This window comes from Apaloderma vittatum, unplaced genomic scaffold (assembly GCF_000703405.1).
Source record: "Apaloderma vittatum isolate BGI_N311 unplaced genomic scaffold, ASM70340v1 scaffold6296, whole genome shotgun sequence".
NCBI lineage: Eukaryota > Metazoa > Chordata > Aves > Trogoniformes > Trogonidae > Apaloderma > Apaloderma vittatum.
The window spans coordinates 54,433-70,242 of record NW_009723331.1 but is presented as its reverse complement, the minus strand read 5'-3'; the positions used below and the strand labels follow the sequence as shown (position 1 = coordinate 70,242).

At 40.0% G+C, this 15,810-nt stretch overlaps 1 protein-coding gene across 1 annotated transcript in view; it reads left to right on the top strand.

Moving 5' to 3' along the window:
• Window positions 1-15,550, top strand: part of DKK2 (dickkopf WNT signaling pathway inhibitor 2) — a 43,017-nt gene extending 27,467 nt beyond the window's left edge. Inside the window, exons 2-4 of the mRNA XM_009872069.1 lie at window positions 13,815-13,984; window positions 14,654-14,803; window positions 15,300-15,550. Of these exons, the coding sequence (XP_009870371.1) occupies window positions 13,815-13,984; window positions 14,654-14,803; window positions 15,300-15,550 (571 nt within the window). The remainder of the gene's footprint in view (window positions 1-13,814; window positions 13,985-14,653; window positions 14,804-15,299) is intronic.
• The last annotated feature ends 260 nt before the right edge of the window (window positions 15,551-15,810 follow it).

Sequence of the window (15,810 nt, the reverse complement as noted above, 5' to 3'; positions counted from 1 at the left end):
ACTGTAGCAGCTTCTCCTTGTGCTGCAGGCATTGATGGTGGATGGAGTCACTCCTCCTTCCTTTAGCCTTTGTGTTCACACTCAGCATGTGGAGCATTAGCACCGGTGAAGCAGGCTGCAGTAGAAGCTGATAGCTTCTGTACCGCTGACACCAGGGAAAAGAGTTAGCAAAGAAAATGGCATTTCAGTGTTTCCAGGGAGGGGCATTTCTACTCTTAGTCATCTGGACAGGAGTCAAAATGCAAAGTTGTAGGAGCAAAGCACTGGAGAGGTTTTGTACTCTCTCCCCTTCCAATGCGTGCAGGAAGGCCAGCAAGAGACTGTCTTAGGAAATCATGGCAAACCTGAAGTTTAGCTCCTCTTCACTGTGCTCTGGTGACCATTTTGCATGAATTTCAGGAAGCTAAATTCCTGATTTAATGGGGCAACAAGAAGCTGTAAGACTATGTTCCAGTGTTTCGGTTTTGATAGATCCTCTTAGTAGGCAAAGTGCTGTTTGCTTCAGTCCCATATGATCCTTTGAATTGGTTCCAAGGGAAGTGCACCAAATTTAGGAGATTTAGGAGACACTCTTACATTTTCCCAGTGATACTTTGTTACTTTATGGGCTGATTTTACTACTTGGGAGGAACTTCTAAAGCAAGTGGGAATTGTGCCTGTTTTGGGACTGAGTGGTCTGTGGGGAAGGGTGAATTTTCTTCTTTTTTTTTTCTGCATGTTTTCACAAAATAGGCAATCACTCAGATAAATTTAGACACTTGGATATGGAGAAAGGTGCCTATTGGTTTTTGCAGCATTTTCAGCAGTGTAGGTGTGCAACCACCACTGATTTAACTGTCAGTTCAGTGCGGGCAGGGAGAAATCCTCAAGCCTGAGTGCTTGCCAGAGCGTGGTGCTGAAGACACTGTGCAAAGGTCATCTTGCCAAGGAGATGTGCTGTCTCACTTGTCACAAGTGCAAAGTAATCTGTGCAGTCCTGTCTCCTGGAGATCTAGAAGAGCGGGAAAATGAAAGGAAATTGGTTGATTTGGGAAATACCCTTCTCATGATTGAGGAAAGCCATCTAACATTACTTCATTACTTTTCTGTGATGAGATACTTTTCATTCACGTCAGTCTAGTCTGCTTTTCTGCCTTCTTGTGCTGTAATTAGGAAAATAATCTGTTGCTGAAGGGGTGAGCCATGCTTTGTGAACAGTAAACTATTACAAATATGTTTATATTCTCACAAGCATAAACATATGAAGAACATCAAGCATTCCACTGCCACTAGTTGAATTACCCATGATTTAGTTATAAATATTTTTATCTGCCTAATTAAAATTTCCCTTTTTCTGTAGTGGTATGTGAAGTACAGGGAAAAAAATAAATCACATCTCCTTTACATCCTCCAGCAAACACTTTAGTGAGAAGGTGAGGAATGAAATCTTCCTTTGCCATAGTTGCATTGCCATGGTCAATGGTTAGGTTCATGATGGCACATATCCATGCTCTAAGAAATGTTCGTCTGTTGTTAAATAGGCTAAGTTCACCTGTAAAATGTGCTTTAGGCAATGAAATTATTTATGTAAAATACACTTTGATGGGTATCACTAGAAAGTAGGACTATATTTTTTCATACTTGGCTGGTAAAGGTGGCCATCTTGTTTTGTGTTTGTATGCCTGTGTAGAGGAGATAAATGTTTAAGACACTTTTATATTTAGCACATCTGAATGGAAAGGTACGAGTTCAGAAAAAGGAAAGAATCATACATTAAATGTAAGAGGGTTGAAGAAAGTTATTTGTGTACTGTGGACTTCTTATGTGGCCTTGGAAAAGCCAGGCCTTTTAATGTTCATGACTTTAGGTCCATCTGTTTTAAGGAATGAAGAACGAACAGAAGAAAGAGGAACAGGAGAAAGGAGAATGGAAGGAATAACGAACAGAAGAATCAGTGAACGAAAGAGCGAACAAATGAATGAAAAAAAGAACAAAAGGAAGAAAGGAAGAAAGAAAGAAGACAAACAAATGAACCAACCAAAATCTTTAAAACCTTTTCTGCCCTTATTTGGTCTTGCTTATGTAAACTGTCTAGCAGTTACAAAACTGATCATGTAGAATTGCAAGAAAGCATAGTACCTAGATGCTGCCTCTGGGCATGATTATAATGCAGATAATACCAACAAGAGGAGTTCAGGTATGGGTTGATTCAGTGTTTGCACTCTGGGGCATCTAAATGCGAAAAATGTTTCTTAACGAAGCATGCAGTACCCTGGAGAATCCAACTCATACAGAATAAAATTTGTCAAGAAGGTGATGCAGTATTACCATGGTTCCTGTTTCTTTGGCTTTCCTAACAAGTATCAGATATACACGGAAGTTTTCATTACAATAAAGTTGCGTGAACTAAAAAGTAGTATCAAGTTGCTGCATCTGGCTTAGCTTTAGAAGTGGAAATAGAGTAATGGTATAAATGAAAGGGCCACCCACTGTAAAGTGTGGGTGACCAGTATAAGGGAAAAAAAAATAATTTAATTGATATTTATTCCAAAGGCTGTTGCAAAGAAACTGCTCTTTAGTCTGATGTAGTGCCAAGCATAGAGGATTAAACTTTTAAATGACTTTTTGTTATCAACATCCAAGACATCTAGGAACAAAGAACAGGGAAGAGGCTAAATAAAAGTCTCGGCTGCAGAACAGCTTATTTTGAGGATGGACAACAGATTTATAGTTAATTCCGTGTTAAATGCCAGAATCCTAGGTAACTGCATGCTGACAGTGACTAGAATAGGACAATACCCATTTTGGCTTGATTGAGAATTTGCATAGAATTATTCCTGTTTCTCTGGACTTTTTTTTGGTACCTTTACCAAAAATGACTGTTCTGTTTAGGTAGTGGACCTGAGAATGTTGTTTTATTTTTCCCTCTCTTTTTTTCCCCCTCTTATTTCTATGACATTAGGTGTTTTTTCTGTGTATTAAATATTTTTTTAAAAAATCCTGTTGTCCTCTCTCTTCAGTGTTACAGTCCCTATCACTGAAGAAACTCTTGATGGAAAATGGAAAGGGGCCCATAAGATGCAGAAGAGGGTGTAGTCGGAGTACAGTGTCTGGAATGAAGGATGGTCCCTCAGCGGCTAATGCAAATTGAAACTAAGAGCAATCCCTACTAACTCAGGGGCTGCAGACATAAACGTAGTCTGTAGCCACCCTGTTCTTGCCTCCTGGACTGCATGTGCACAGCTCTCTCTTCTGAGAATTGGGGCCCGAGTTTGTTTGAATTAATAGTGAAGTCATTACACTGTGTAAATATGTTAGTGTTCATCTGGTTTTACTCACAAGTTATTCTTGCTTTACTGTGTTGTTCCTGTTTTCTTGTTTGTGCACAATTAACCAGGAATGCTTTAAAAGAAAAAGGAAAAAAAGGTAAATAGCGTTGAAACCTTAAAAGCTATGTTACTTACCACAGGCTGAAGTTAGGTTGGCAGCTCTAACTTAATCATACAATAAGACTACAATGATTTTTTTTTTTTTTAATGATGCAGATCTTTCCCTTTCTGCCATCTTAGTCTTCTTTGAGTAAAGTGTGGTAATTTGTCTTAACAGTCTAGTAATATATTTTTTACTTTTACAAAGGAGTCAGTTGAACACCAATATGAATCTAAGCACTTCACAGAGGTTGCCTGTACCCTCATGGGGCTGTGACCCAGCCCTTTCCCAGGACAACTGCTCTTCTGCATGTAATCCCACTACAGGAGCACTACTGTGTCCACGTACAAGCATAAAGGCCCTGGACGAGTCAGGATGAGGAGCCATGCTCTCTCTCTTGTAATTTTTCCTGCTGTTATGAAGGGGAAAGCCCTGAGTTGCGTTATTGACTCATCCTGTTTCTCAGTCTCCCTCATGCAGACCAAATACGTGAGCTGAAGAAATATCATATTTTTCTTCTCTCTTCTACCCGCGCCCTTTCCTTTCCCTGTCCTTAAAACTCATGAAATTCTGTGGCTACATCTCAGAATTCTCCGTGGCGTATGAGACTGGGGAGTGGGAGCTGGTATGGGTGCCTGGTGTTGTTTGTTTTTCTGATACTAAAGCTGGACTGACTGATTTTTGATGTCTAACTTCAATTCTCTATAGGTTCTTTGGAGTTCAAAGAATTTCGTCCCTCTCCATTCCCGTCACAATGGAGCCGTCACAACCATCACATTGCTCATGCAGAGCAGGAAAAGAAGGAAGGTGTTTTGAATCTCATATGACAATGGTGGTTTCTGAAGCATAGAGATAGAACTGGGGAACGAAAGGGGCGAGTGAGCCAGGTGTTCTCATATAAATGACCATCAGGGAGACAAACGATAATGCTGACATTCAGTAAGCATGTTAGTTTGCAGTCAGCAGTCTGCTGAGGTGGAGACTGTGGTTCATCCTTCCCAGACATATGGCATCTGGCTGTCTCTCCAGCTGAAACGAACTCATGCTTTCAGGGCTGTCCTTTTAAATATGAGGGCCAGAGAAACTGCATTTTGAAAACTAATGTCTTAAATGCTTTATATTCTGCAATGCAAAATGTATTCTGCAAGGAATACGTAAGAGTCATTTTCAGGGTGAGAACTACAGATGCCACACAAGTATTTATAACCTGGAAGCATTCTCCTTCCAGGTGCTGGAGGAGACTAAGCGAGTTTTTGCACTGACTTCAGTAAGACAGGGTTTCCCCTTTGCTTTTTCTAGATTTTGTGAATGTTTAAAAGCAAGGGAAGTTTACTTCCTTAGTAAAGCTACAGCAGGTAAAGCTGTCATCTCGTTTTTCGTGCTGTGGATGTGTGCTTGCAGATATGGTTCCCAGGACATGCTTCACCTTGAAAGTGTGCTGTGATTTGGGGTTGTTCAGACCCAGATGTTAGAATAGTAACTTACTGCCAGTTCTTAGCAGCGTTATTCTACTCCGAGCCACAATATCAGAGTATCTACCTGTGGTTTAATGCTTGGTGCTTTTTGAGCCATAGGATCTGCTAGCTCTTTCCATCCGGATAGTATTCTTAGATAAATAAAAAACTCCATGCTTCTAGAATTAATAGATCCAGAGGGAAAACTGGTTTTGGCAACCTACTGTTCATCCATCGCAGTAAACACGTTGATCAAAAAGCCAAAATAATATCAGTCTGGAACAGATGATAAATAGCCAATTAGAGACAGAACTAAAAAGCAAAACCATCAGAAAAGGGGTGGGGAAAAGGCAGAGATAAAAGGGCTGAAAAGGTTGGACATAGAACAAAGTACGTGTTAACAAACCTTTATTCTCTGAGCAGTCTTTGGTGATGTATTCAAAGATTACATAAAATCAAGGCCCAGAGGCTTCTCGTCACATTGATTTAGTACTACATTGTTGACTTCAAATATTACCTAACACTGTTTTGATGCTCTCTGTTGTAACACTGCTGCTGGTAGTTCATCAAATGATACAAAATATACACATTGAGACCAAGTGCATAAAATTTTGGGGTCAAACTAACTTTTCCCCAAACTTTCGAACCTTCTTTAATCACGTCTTCTGTAAGGTACCAGTTCTATGGAGCAGGAAGCCTCTTTCAAAATCAAGCAGCATAGGAGTCGCAGGGGCTCTCCAAATACTGAAAAGGAAGCACCACTCTGTAACCCCATGGTAACGATATGAGACAGGGAGGAAAAACGTGAGCATCTGTGTATGCACACTGTGCATGGGGCAGGAAACATAGTATGCTTCCTTTGAAATGTCAGAATTTGGCAGAGTGACAGCAATGTGGATCTAAGGTGGATAATTGGCCTTAAAGGTATAATAGAGCAGCTGTGCTGCAATGTGTATAGGCTGTGTCCTGGTGATAGTTTTATGCTGTTCTGTGGTATAAACAACATACATGTGTGCATGTTTTGGGCATAGTGTGCTGCCCTTTCAGTCATTGGAAGTATAACTCATTTCAGGTCTTACCTAGATGAGTTACAGCTTGTAACTGTTGTATAAACTTGTAACTTTAAGTGCCCTAAACCTCTGAGTTTATACTTTCAGAACACTTGCAAAATGCACTAAATTATGGCAAATTTAATTCAGATAATAGTACCTACCCAGGAATTTAATTGATTCACTTGCAGTCTTTCAGATTGCCTTTTCTGTATGTCCTCCTGAAGCCAAGACCAGTTTTAAATAGACGCTACCTTCTCCTAAGACACAAAATATAGGTGGTTCTGTTAGAAGCAGTGTTGAATTGTAAGCTGTTGTATAAGAGGTTCTTCTGTAGACCTAAAATGCTCATTGAATGAATCTATGTCATAGGTCAGGAGATCACACAGGATCACAGTGTGAGCGAGATTTCATATAGGAAATGTCTTCGGATGTTTGTTGTTTGCACTGGAAGAGGCATCGCTCGAGCTGGCTAGCTCTGATTGCAACAGGGCGACACAGCTCCTCTGTTCATTTTAAGGTGTTTGACTCTCTGCCAGGTGCAGCTACAAGCTCCTCCTAAGCACAGCTCCCCACACTGCTAGCAGAATGGAAAGTTGTTTTCCATTACATTTTTTGTTGGAATGAGGAAAGCCTGAATCGGGACTCACATGTGTCCTACAGCTTTGTCAGTTCAGAGGGACCTTGGTGAGGTTTTGTTTTTTTGATTGTTAAGATCTAAGTTTGCTTTGGCTCTTGCAAATCATGAGAGCTGGACTAGACTATTGCTCATTTTAGAAATGTCCTTCCCCTGGTGGTCTAGCAGTGGATTGAGTGTTACTTTGAAATGTGAATACTTATTTTAGCCACACAGTTTGAGGGAACGATCTTTGGAGGCTACAGTATATGTATCCATCATATAGAGCTCTGTGAATCAAACCTCATGAACAGCAATGTTGTTTTAAGTTGAAGAGATAAAAATAAGTTACTGCTAGAAAAAAAGTGCCCGTGCTTAGTCTAGAGGTGCTTTTCTCTCTTGGTCTGGTCAGGGATGTCTTATTTTAACAAGAAGGAAGTTCAGAGAGAAAAAATGATTTGTTTAACTGGTTATGGCAACTCAATGGAGTAAATCTGTTTCATTGTGACTACTGTGAGTTTTGCGTTCAGGAACAGTCTGTGCCACAGCAGTCACTGAGAGTTGAGAGTTTCTGGTGAGATCAGTCTGAGACAGGATCCATGTCTGGAGCTCTCTGAGAGCACAGCATGATTTCCTCTGTGGGATAAATTAACCATGACTGTCTACTTGTGCACAGCAAGATCCCTCGCTATCATCTATGCTTGTGTTGAACTAAGAATAGAAAAAAGCAACATCAGCAGTGCTGTGGGAAAACTGCATTGCTCCAGATGGCTGCTGATAAACTCTTTTCTTATTTGGGATTAAAAACAGTAAATGACTGTCGTTTCCTGTCCACATCTTAATGTACTCATTTACTTAGCAGCTAGGAGGAACCTAGGCTGAAGTTGTCAGTTAAGACATAGATTTGTCTGAATACTCTTGAGAATCTATCAGAAAGCAGTTTAGTTGCCTTGCAGGGAAAAAACCCACAACTCACAGAGTTGGGAATTTTGTTGGTTTGCTTGTCCTTTTGTTAACAACTTTGATGCCCTCCCTTCCCCACTCCATTTTACTTTATCACATTTACATGTTTCTGAATGAAGAGCTTATTTCTATTGTTGCAAAAGTTTGTATCATGTGAATTGTGTCAGATCTTTTCCTTGAGTTTCACAGAGATTATCTTCGTTCTATCTCCAAAAAGGCAAGTGAGACAAATCCTATGTGTGATGTACACATCTACAGGCCACACATTGTGTGCAACTGTTCCACTGTTGATCTGCTAAAAGCCAAAACAAATTTGAGATCCCAGCTCAGAATCAGGCCCAACCAAGGAATGGAACAATGACTTGCATTCCTTGTAATTAGTCTTGACAGCAGGCTATTTGGTTAAAGCATATGTTTGCATTTCCTAATTTATTGGCATGTTTTTACTTTGGATTAACTAATTCTTCTGAGGGAGAGAAAAGCAAAAGCAGACCTGGCACCCTGTGGCTATTTTGTATGTTTGCTCTATGGGGACTAAGTCCTCGCTCAGAAAGATAGTTCTGTCCTGTCCAAAGCAGGGTGGGAAGGAGAGGCTCTCACCATGGTTGAGCCAGTTGGTTGCTTCATTATGCCTGATGGCTGTGGAATATTAAGCAATATGTGCAGTCTCAAGACTAAAGGGCAAACAAGCTCTATTGTTCATCTCTAATATAGAGGGTGGAAACTCTATCCTCTTGCCCATAGTTCAGGCCACTTTTGGTCATCTAGTTAATATGCTGGCTGTAGAGAGGTCAGCTTCTACCTCCTTTACCATCATTATTTTAAAAATTTATAGAAGTGTAATTAATTGAAATAGTGAAAATAGCATTTTTTGCTTAAGTAACAAGTGACTAATAGGCTGAATTTCTGTGGTATGTTGTCTGACAGGCATGGTATGAACCTAAAAGATTATATCAGTGATAGTAATATGAGAAATGTCTTTTGACAGCAGAAAAAGATATTTCTGCTGCATGTGGTAGCATAACCTAGCATGACAGGTATTTGCATTGGGATTAAAAACTAGAGATTTTGTTTGTACAAGACTGAGTAGTAGCCTAAATTTGATTTCTAACACACTAGTACCTAGGAAGCAAGACCATTCCTGGGATAAGGTATATGTCCATTTTCTTGAGCCACTTGTCTCACCTTTGCAATAGTTATTGCCTCTTTGCCAGGTGTGAGAGAGTGGTGAAGGATTGACCTAGTAGCTCTACAGTGCTCTTACTTTCCAGCTGTACAACTGTCTGTGGCTTTTCTCCTGCTCTTCAGCTCAGTCCCCAGAACTATCGTGGAATGATTGCATGAGACAGAAGCTGGCCAAGTGTCCAGTAGAGTAACCACAGTGATAATGTAATTTATGTCGTACATGAGACTTCAGCTCTCTTTCTGAGTGCTGCTCAGCATCCACAGTAAAAGGGTAATGAATAACCTCCATGCTGTTTCTTCTGCTGGGAGTGGTAATAGCCATGATCTCCTGCCAGAACTGACTCTACACTTGGACTTTATGATGTGTGTAAAAAAAAAAAGAAAACAAAAAAAGAAAACTGCTTCTGGAGGGGAGTGACTACTGGTATCTGTTCCACCAAATCATTATTTAGGCACAGCTCCTGTCAGGGTTAAAGGTGGATTTGAAGACAGAAGAGTCTAGGACTGCTTGTGCTGGATAAGTGGTGACATAGCCTAGGTGAAAATAGGTAAAAATGCCAGTGACTCTTTCTGCCCTTTGCTGACTTAGTTAGCTAGTACAGCGTGAAGTAGCTTTAGCATAAAACCAAATGAGACATCATAATATGAGCAAATGTGAGCCTGGTGACTAAGACACTAGCTGGGAATATTGTCTTTAAATATTTGCTGGAGGCCATGCTGAAATTCAAGCTCTTATCTCCCAAAGCTCAGTACGGTGTGTCTGCTGTCAGTCTACTCACTCATCCTTCCTCACGTTACAGCATCTGTCTCGCTTTCCACAGAAGTGCTTCTCCATGATGTCTTATAGTGCCAGACAGAGAGTCTCGGACTGACTGACTCTGTAGCACAACAGTCCCACCTCTCGGTATTGCTCCAGCGTGCAGTGAAGCTCTGTGGTTCAGGGTGACCATATAAAATATGTGGGATAGAAAATGACTCCAGCAAAAAACATCGATAAAACCTCTTTACACTGAGAAAAGGTGTGAAGTTAGATCTCCTTTGCCAAAAGGGGAAGATAAAGAGAAATAAACCTCATTCCTGCACGTTCTTCAAGTCAAAGGAATGGTGTTAGCCACTTAGACGCAAAAGTTAGATAGTCAGTCCCTTCCTCAGCATCACTGTGAAGTTAATACAAAAGGAAAATACTCAGTAGTACTCCTGGAAGTATTTGTTCAACTATAAAACCCTGCAACTTTTCTCCTCTATCATCTGCGTGTTTTTTCTTTAGTATTTCTATCTTTGGTGTTTTCAATATAAATTCAGGAAGGGCAGAAATGAAGATTCGTATTCTCTCATTCTCAAAAAGAATAGTTTAACATTTACATGTTGTTATGACCTGACTGGCAAAGATTAGTCTTAGTGGGCTCATGTAGGGGACATCCTGGCACAGCATGAGCAGCACCTGTTTAAATATCTAGCCTGAATCCTCTAACATTGGAAAAAATCTAGTACATCTTTGTTGTATCTTTTTGGACACACATTCAACAGTATCTTCTATACAAGGATACAAAGTAATTGGAGTGATTGGGGAGATAAACATCTCAACAAGCAATGCTCTTAATTGGATGACACATTCCGAAAATGCAACTCATTATCACAGGCAAATTTGCTCTATGTTGTGCTACAGGTGACTTGATTGCCTGTAATCTGGGCTAAAAAAAAAAAAAGATTCTTTAAATGCAGCTTCAGGGAGTGCTACATATTTTTTCTTGGTTTCATCTGGTTTCCCATAATATCAAAGCTGCGTTTAGTGGATAGAGATTTACGACCAGAAAATTACATGTATAGTCGAAGAATGTGAAGGAATGATGTGCCTTGTAGAATTAGTTATCGTTGCTGGGGAAGTAGAGCTGGTTTACAGCTTGCTTTTTCCCTCTCCATCTGGGACTGATCTGTGTCTTTGCGTTGTATATAGGAAATGTTCTCTGCAATTGTCTAAACGTAAAGACTATGTTTCAGGCACTGTGGTGAAGGAAATTTTGAAAACCTTGACTCATTGCACAGACAATCACTAGCATGTACATTTTTAGAAGTATGTTATGTTTTATCTATCTTGTATTTTAAATACATATATACATATTTATGCCTCAATTGGCTCAGCTACTGCCAACAACAGGAAAATTATGAACAAATTTTGCCTCCTGTTATTCTGTTTCTTTTTTTGTGTTTTAATACTGAATGCTGCGCAGTGATAGAAACTACTTTGCTGTGAACAGGAGTTAGTTATTACAATAAATACCTAGTGACTAAGAGACAGATACAAAGCAGTATAGGCATTTTTGTTTAAAGCTCCCTGTGACTGATATTTAGGTTATCAAATGGATGATGGTTTTGGAAGATCAAGGCAATTGGTGGCATCAGGGATTTGCAAGAGAGTTTTTCATATAGCTAGCTTGCAGCTGGTCTTTAGGGGGTTTTGAATGGATTTGCCTTTTGTTGTCTGAGCTACATGTAACACAAAATTATTTTTTTTAATGTGGTGCAGTCATTCTCCTTAGCTAGATCGATGGTTTTGCTCATTTTTTAGATTTCAAAAATGTCATCTTTATTAGGATGGGGCTCTAGAGAAGACTAAAGGCTGGGCTACATTACTATCCTTGGTAATTTGTAATGTCAAGATTATCTTTTGTTGCTTTTACCATTCTTGGGCTTGGACTAGATGATCTTTTGAGGTCCATTCCAACCCCTAACATTCTGTGATTCTGTGATCCTTAAAGAGAGCTGAGAGTTGACAATTAGATGCATATCTTAAAATACTTTTTACATGTCACTCAGGCTAAAAGCCAAAAGTAAAACAGTTGCTAGATATGGTATGTGAGAGCATTCATTAGCACCATTCAGGATCAGGGAACATTTTTTTAAAAAAAGCTATTTGAGGAATCGAAAGAAAACTGCAAGTAGGCTTCTTGCTGACAAGTTGCAGGTGTATACCACATGCCCGTATTGGAAAAAGTTGCAGTTATGAAGGTCTTGATGACAGACAAGGGTCTAAAACGCCTTCATCTCCAGGTTTTAGATAATCCATCTGTTTTTTATTTGCATTTCTCCCAGCTAGCAGTGTTAGTATTCTCTAAACTCAGTATAACCATGCACAGGTCTATATAAAATTGTTTTTCTGCATTGTAAGATCCTTAGTTTAGAAATGTCTCATTTAAGTCAAGGAAGCCTTACTTTTATGGTAACTATATAATAAATTGTAAGTCAGTATTAATGATTTCTTTCAGTAAAAATGAGGGAAAGGAGTGATGAGATTGAGGGGAAAGATCTTTAGTTGTGCCTTGCTAGAACAGTCTGCTTATGCCTTAAGAGTACCACAGGTGAGTGTTTGCATTTGTCTCTAATTTCTACTACTAGCTAGAAGATCTGGCCTTCTTTGATATTCATCCTCTCGAGGATGAATTCAAGAGTAAATGTTTATTCTTAAGGGAGAAAGATTTACACATGCGTCAGGTTACTCCAAACAGCTGTGTTCTGAAATAGGTCTTCAAAGATGCATATTCAGAATGCAGAAGTAATGGGGCAGCAGCATTAAGAAAAATACAGCCAGCGCTTTTGGTACTGTAAAGTAAATTTTAACAGTGAAACAACTAATGAAATCACCTGGGAAATGGCATGGTTTTGCCTCCCACTGACACTAGAGAAATTTGCTTGCTTTTATTATCAGACGTCTTGTTTCTTCTGTGGTTCTCCACAGAACGGCACAAAGGCAGAGAAACCAGAAAGTTCTCCATTTAAAAGAACAATTTTCAGAGAAAATTCTCAATGGTGTCCAAGTTTTTCTTTTCTAAGAACAATATAATTGAGCCTTGACTTAAAATACTATTAAAAAAATAATCAGCCTACATTGAAAATTAGTTAATGGAGCTTTTAGTTTGTGGTAAATAATTAACTGCAAGAGTCTTTTTGAAAACAGTAAAAGCAATACTTTATTTTATTTAAAATGCTGGAGGAAACTAGTTGAGAAAGTGTAAATGTAATTTTCCAAAAACTGCCCAAAATTTATTCTCATCTTTTTATCTAAACAAATTCCTCAAGTGTAATTTTGAGGAATGAAAAAAAAATAATCTATGATTAATTTAATAGGTGGTAAAATTAGATGCAGACAGAGAGCTTGGCTGTAGCTGTGTGGGAGTCAGTAGGAAGGATCCTTGGAATGTGGCAGTGTATGATGTTATGTCTCCTTAAAGCATCATGTCTTTTCCTTTTGTGGGAATAAACTTTTTTCTTCTCTTTTTTTTTATGGGAGAATACAGTACTCTCACACACTGTATTCTTTTTTAAAAATCAGTTTTCCTGCAAGATAATGCTAGTTTTGATGAATACAGGAGAATTGTGTATGTGTGTGTGTGTGTGCTTGCAGAGAATTGTATGTGCAAGACCGTTTATGCATCATGTGTTCCATGCTGCATACTATAGCAGGTGGCAAGTTTAGGCAGTATACTAAGCCCATAAATGAAATAAAAGGTTATCAAAGTGCAGTGCTGACAAGTTTGCTCCAAGGAGTCCAAGTGGTGTGGATCAGTGGGGAGAGGTGCAGTCACAAAGGAGCTTGTGCCAATGTGGTGTACGTGTTCCCTGTGAGAACAATGAACTTACTTGCTGTCAGTGTGCTTGAGAACTACAGAAGGAAAATGCCTCCTTGAAGTTTAAATAAAAAAATTACCTATTGGAGAATGTGTTTCAGCATTCATACTGACTGAGAGGGGTTTTATGGCTCTGTTTATTCTTCATGGCAAAGTTTTAAGCTCTTGTCTGTGAATTAGCGGCCTGAACCCATCAAAATATGAGTTCTGTTGTGCCAATCCGTGTTTGAGGCAAGAAAAGATGAAACCACTAGGGAGCTACTTCTATCTCCCTGATTGTTTCAGCAGCTATGTCTTCGCCAGCAGCATGAACTTAAAAATTGCTGTTTGTTTGCAGTGAAGCATCCTTACCTGCATCTCCTGGCCCCAGGGAATGGCATCATCTCAACTCTCAGCTTCTTTTTTTGTTTGGAGGTTTCAGTAGTGGTTTGGTTTCATTTGGCTTGGTTTTTTTAGGTGTTTTGTTTTTTAAAATAGGCTGCATACATGCCTTGAATGGAGGAGTGTTTCACTGCAGCCTTTCTTTTACCCACCAGGCCTACCCCTGTACCAATGATAAGGAGTGCGAAGTTGGGAGATACTGTCACAGTCCTCATCAAGCAACATCTGCATGCATGATGTGCCGGAGGAAGAAGAAGCGTTGCCACAGAGATGGCATGTGCTGCCCTGGGAACCGCTGCAACAATGGTACGTCAGTCATTTCTTGGTTTTCCTCCATAAAATCAGCATTTTGATACTATCTACTTCTCCAAGTGTTCCCAGCAACACTATTTTTTTTAATAGGTGACTGCGTTGCTTTTTATAAATCAAGAAAACTCAATTTTCTACTTCATCCCGCTCTACTTCATTGTCTTTAATAGTATTTCTATGTTTAAGGCTTGTGTGCTACCAAATGTTCTCCCATTTTTGGAGTGGGGGAAAACCCACAAATGATGCTGCTGCTGACTGAAATCATGGCACTACATGCCATGTGCTTTGATTCTTGGAAAGACTGCCCAGAACCCATATTTTTAAGGAAGCAGAAGAGACTTAGTGAATCCTTGATCTACTCTCCCTCTGCAGGGAGGTTAGAACTGTACTGTTTTGCATTCCCATACTCTCCTCTGGAGACTGGGAAAGTCTACAAGGCAGTCTCGAGGTGCTCACACCATAAAGCCAGACGGACAGCGAGACTGTCTGACAGAGCTGTGGTGAATTTAGGTGCTGGATATCAGGGACAGAAGGTGTGAGTAGAGCTGAGCATCAATGAGGCTAAGCCCCAGCACTTTCATGGTCCTGATGTTCTGATCTTTGTTTGTGTATGTCTTTCAATTGCATTTCTTCTCGTTCAAATCTTTGACTATCTTTTCCTGGCAGGTATTTGCATACCAGTAACCGAAAGCATCCTTACGCCTCACATCCCTGCTCTGGAAGGGCCACGCAACAGGAAGAACGGTCACTATGCTAGCAAGGATTTGGGATGGCAAAACCTAGGGAGGCCGCGCTCCAAGCTTTCACACATAAAAGGTAAGATGATGTTTGTACTATGCTGCTTTGTTCCTTCGTGTTATGAATCATGTCATTGCTAAGATACAGCAGTGCAAACCAGAAATAGGCAGCAGTTTCACAGGGAGTGAATGTCTATCATCAGGATTCACAGCAGGGCACAAAGAGTGATGTAACATCAACCAGCAGCTCCTGCGATTGAAACAGCAGCTGCTTTTGTTTCTGTATCAGAGGTGCACTACTGCACACATCCTCCTCTTGTAACAGTCACGTAATTAAGCATGTGTAATTCTGCTTACAATCCTGTACCTGAGTTTCTCCTTCCTAAGTCTTATGGCAAGTCTCATTAATTACTCCCTTGAAGCTTCCTAATTCATATCTTCCCTCATGTTCTCATCCTTTAAATAGCCACAGATGGAAATACCATCTCTCCTTTTTCTGAGCTTCATTTGCCTCAGTCTGCAATGAATCTTTCACATTTTCCCATGAGGTAAAACAGTTTGGTTGCTCTTTTTAGGACACGAAGGCGATCCCTGCCTACGGTCATCAGACTGTATTGAGGGACACTGCTGTGCTCGCCATTTCTGGACCAAAATTTGCAAGCCTGTGTTGCATCAGGGAGAAGTGTGCACCAAACAGCGCAAGAAAGGGTCCCATGGACTGGAGATTTTCCAACGATGTGACTGTGCCAAGGGTCTGTCTTGCAAAGTATGGAAAGATGCGACCTCTTCTTCTAAATCAAGACTTCATGTGTGCCAGAAAATCTGAAGAAGGATTGGGAAGACAGTATTAATTGACTGTGGCTTTATGTATTTAATGCATTACGGCATGGTGGGAAGTGAGAACTGCAAAGGAATGGCTAAAGTAAACAGTTTAGGGTAGAAGTCACACCAAGTGCATTTCTTTTATAGCTGGTGGTAAATGCAAGTGCAGCTGAAGTTCTCCTACTGTACATCGCTTCTGTAAATAACTTCTACATTTTGTGGGAAAGGCTAGTAGGCAAACAAGTACAGTGGAAATTAACGTCA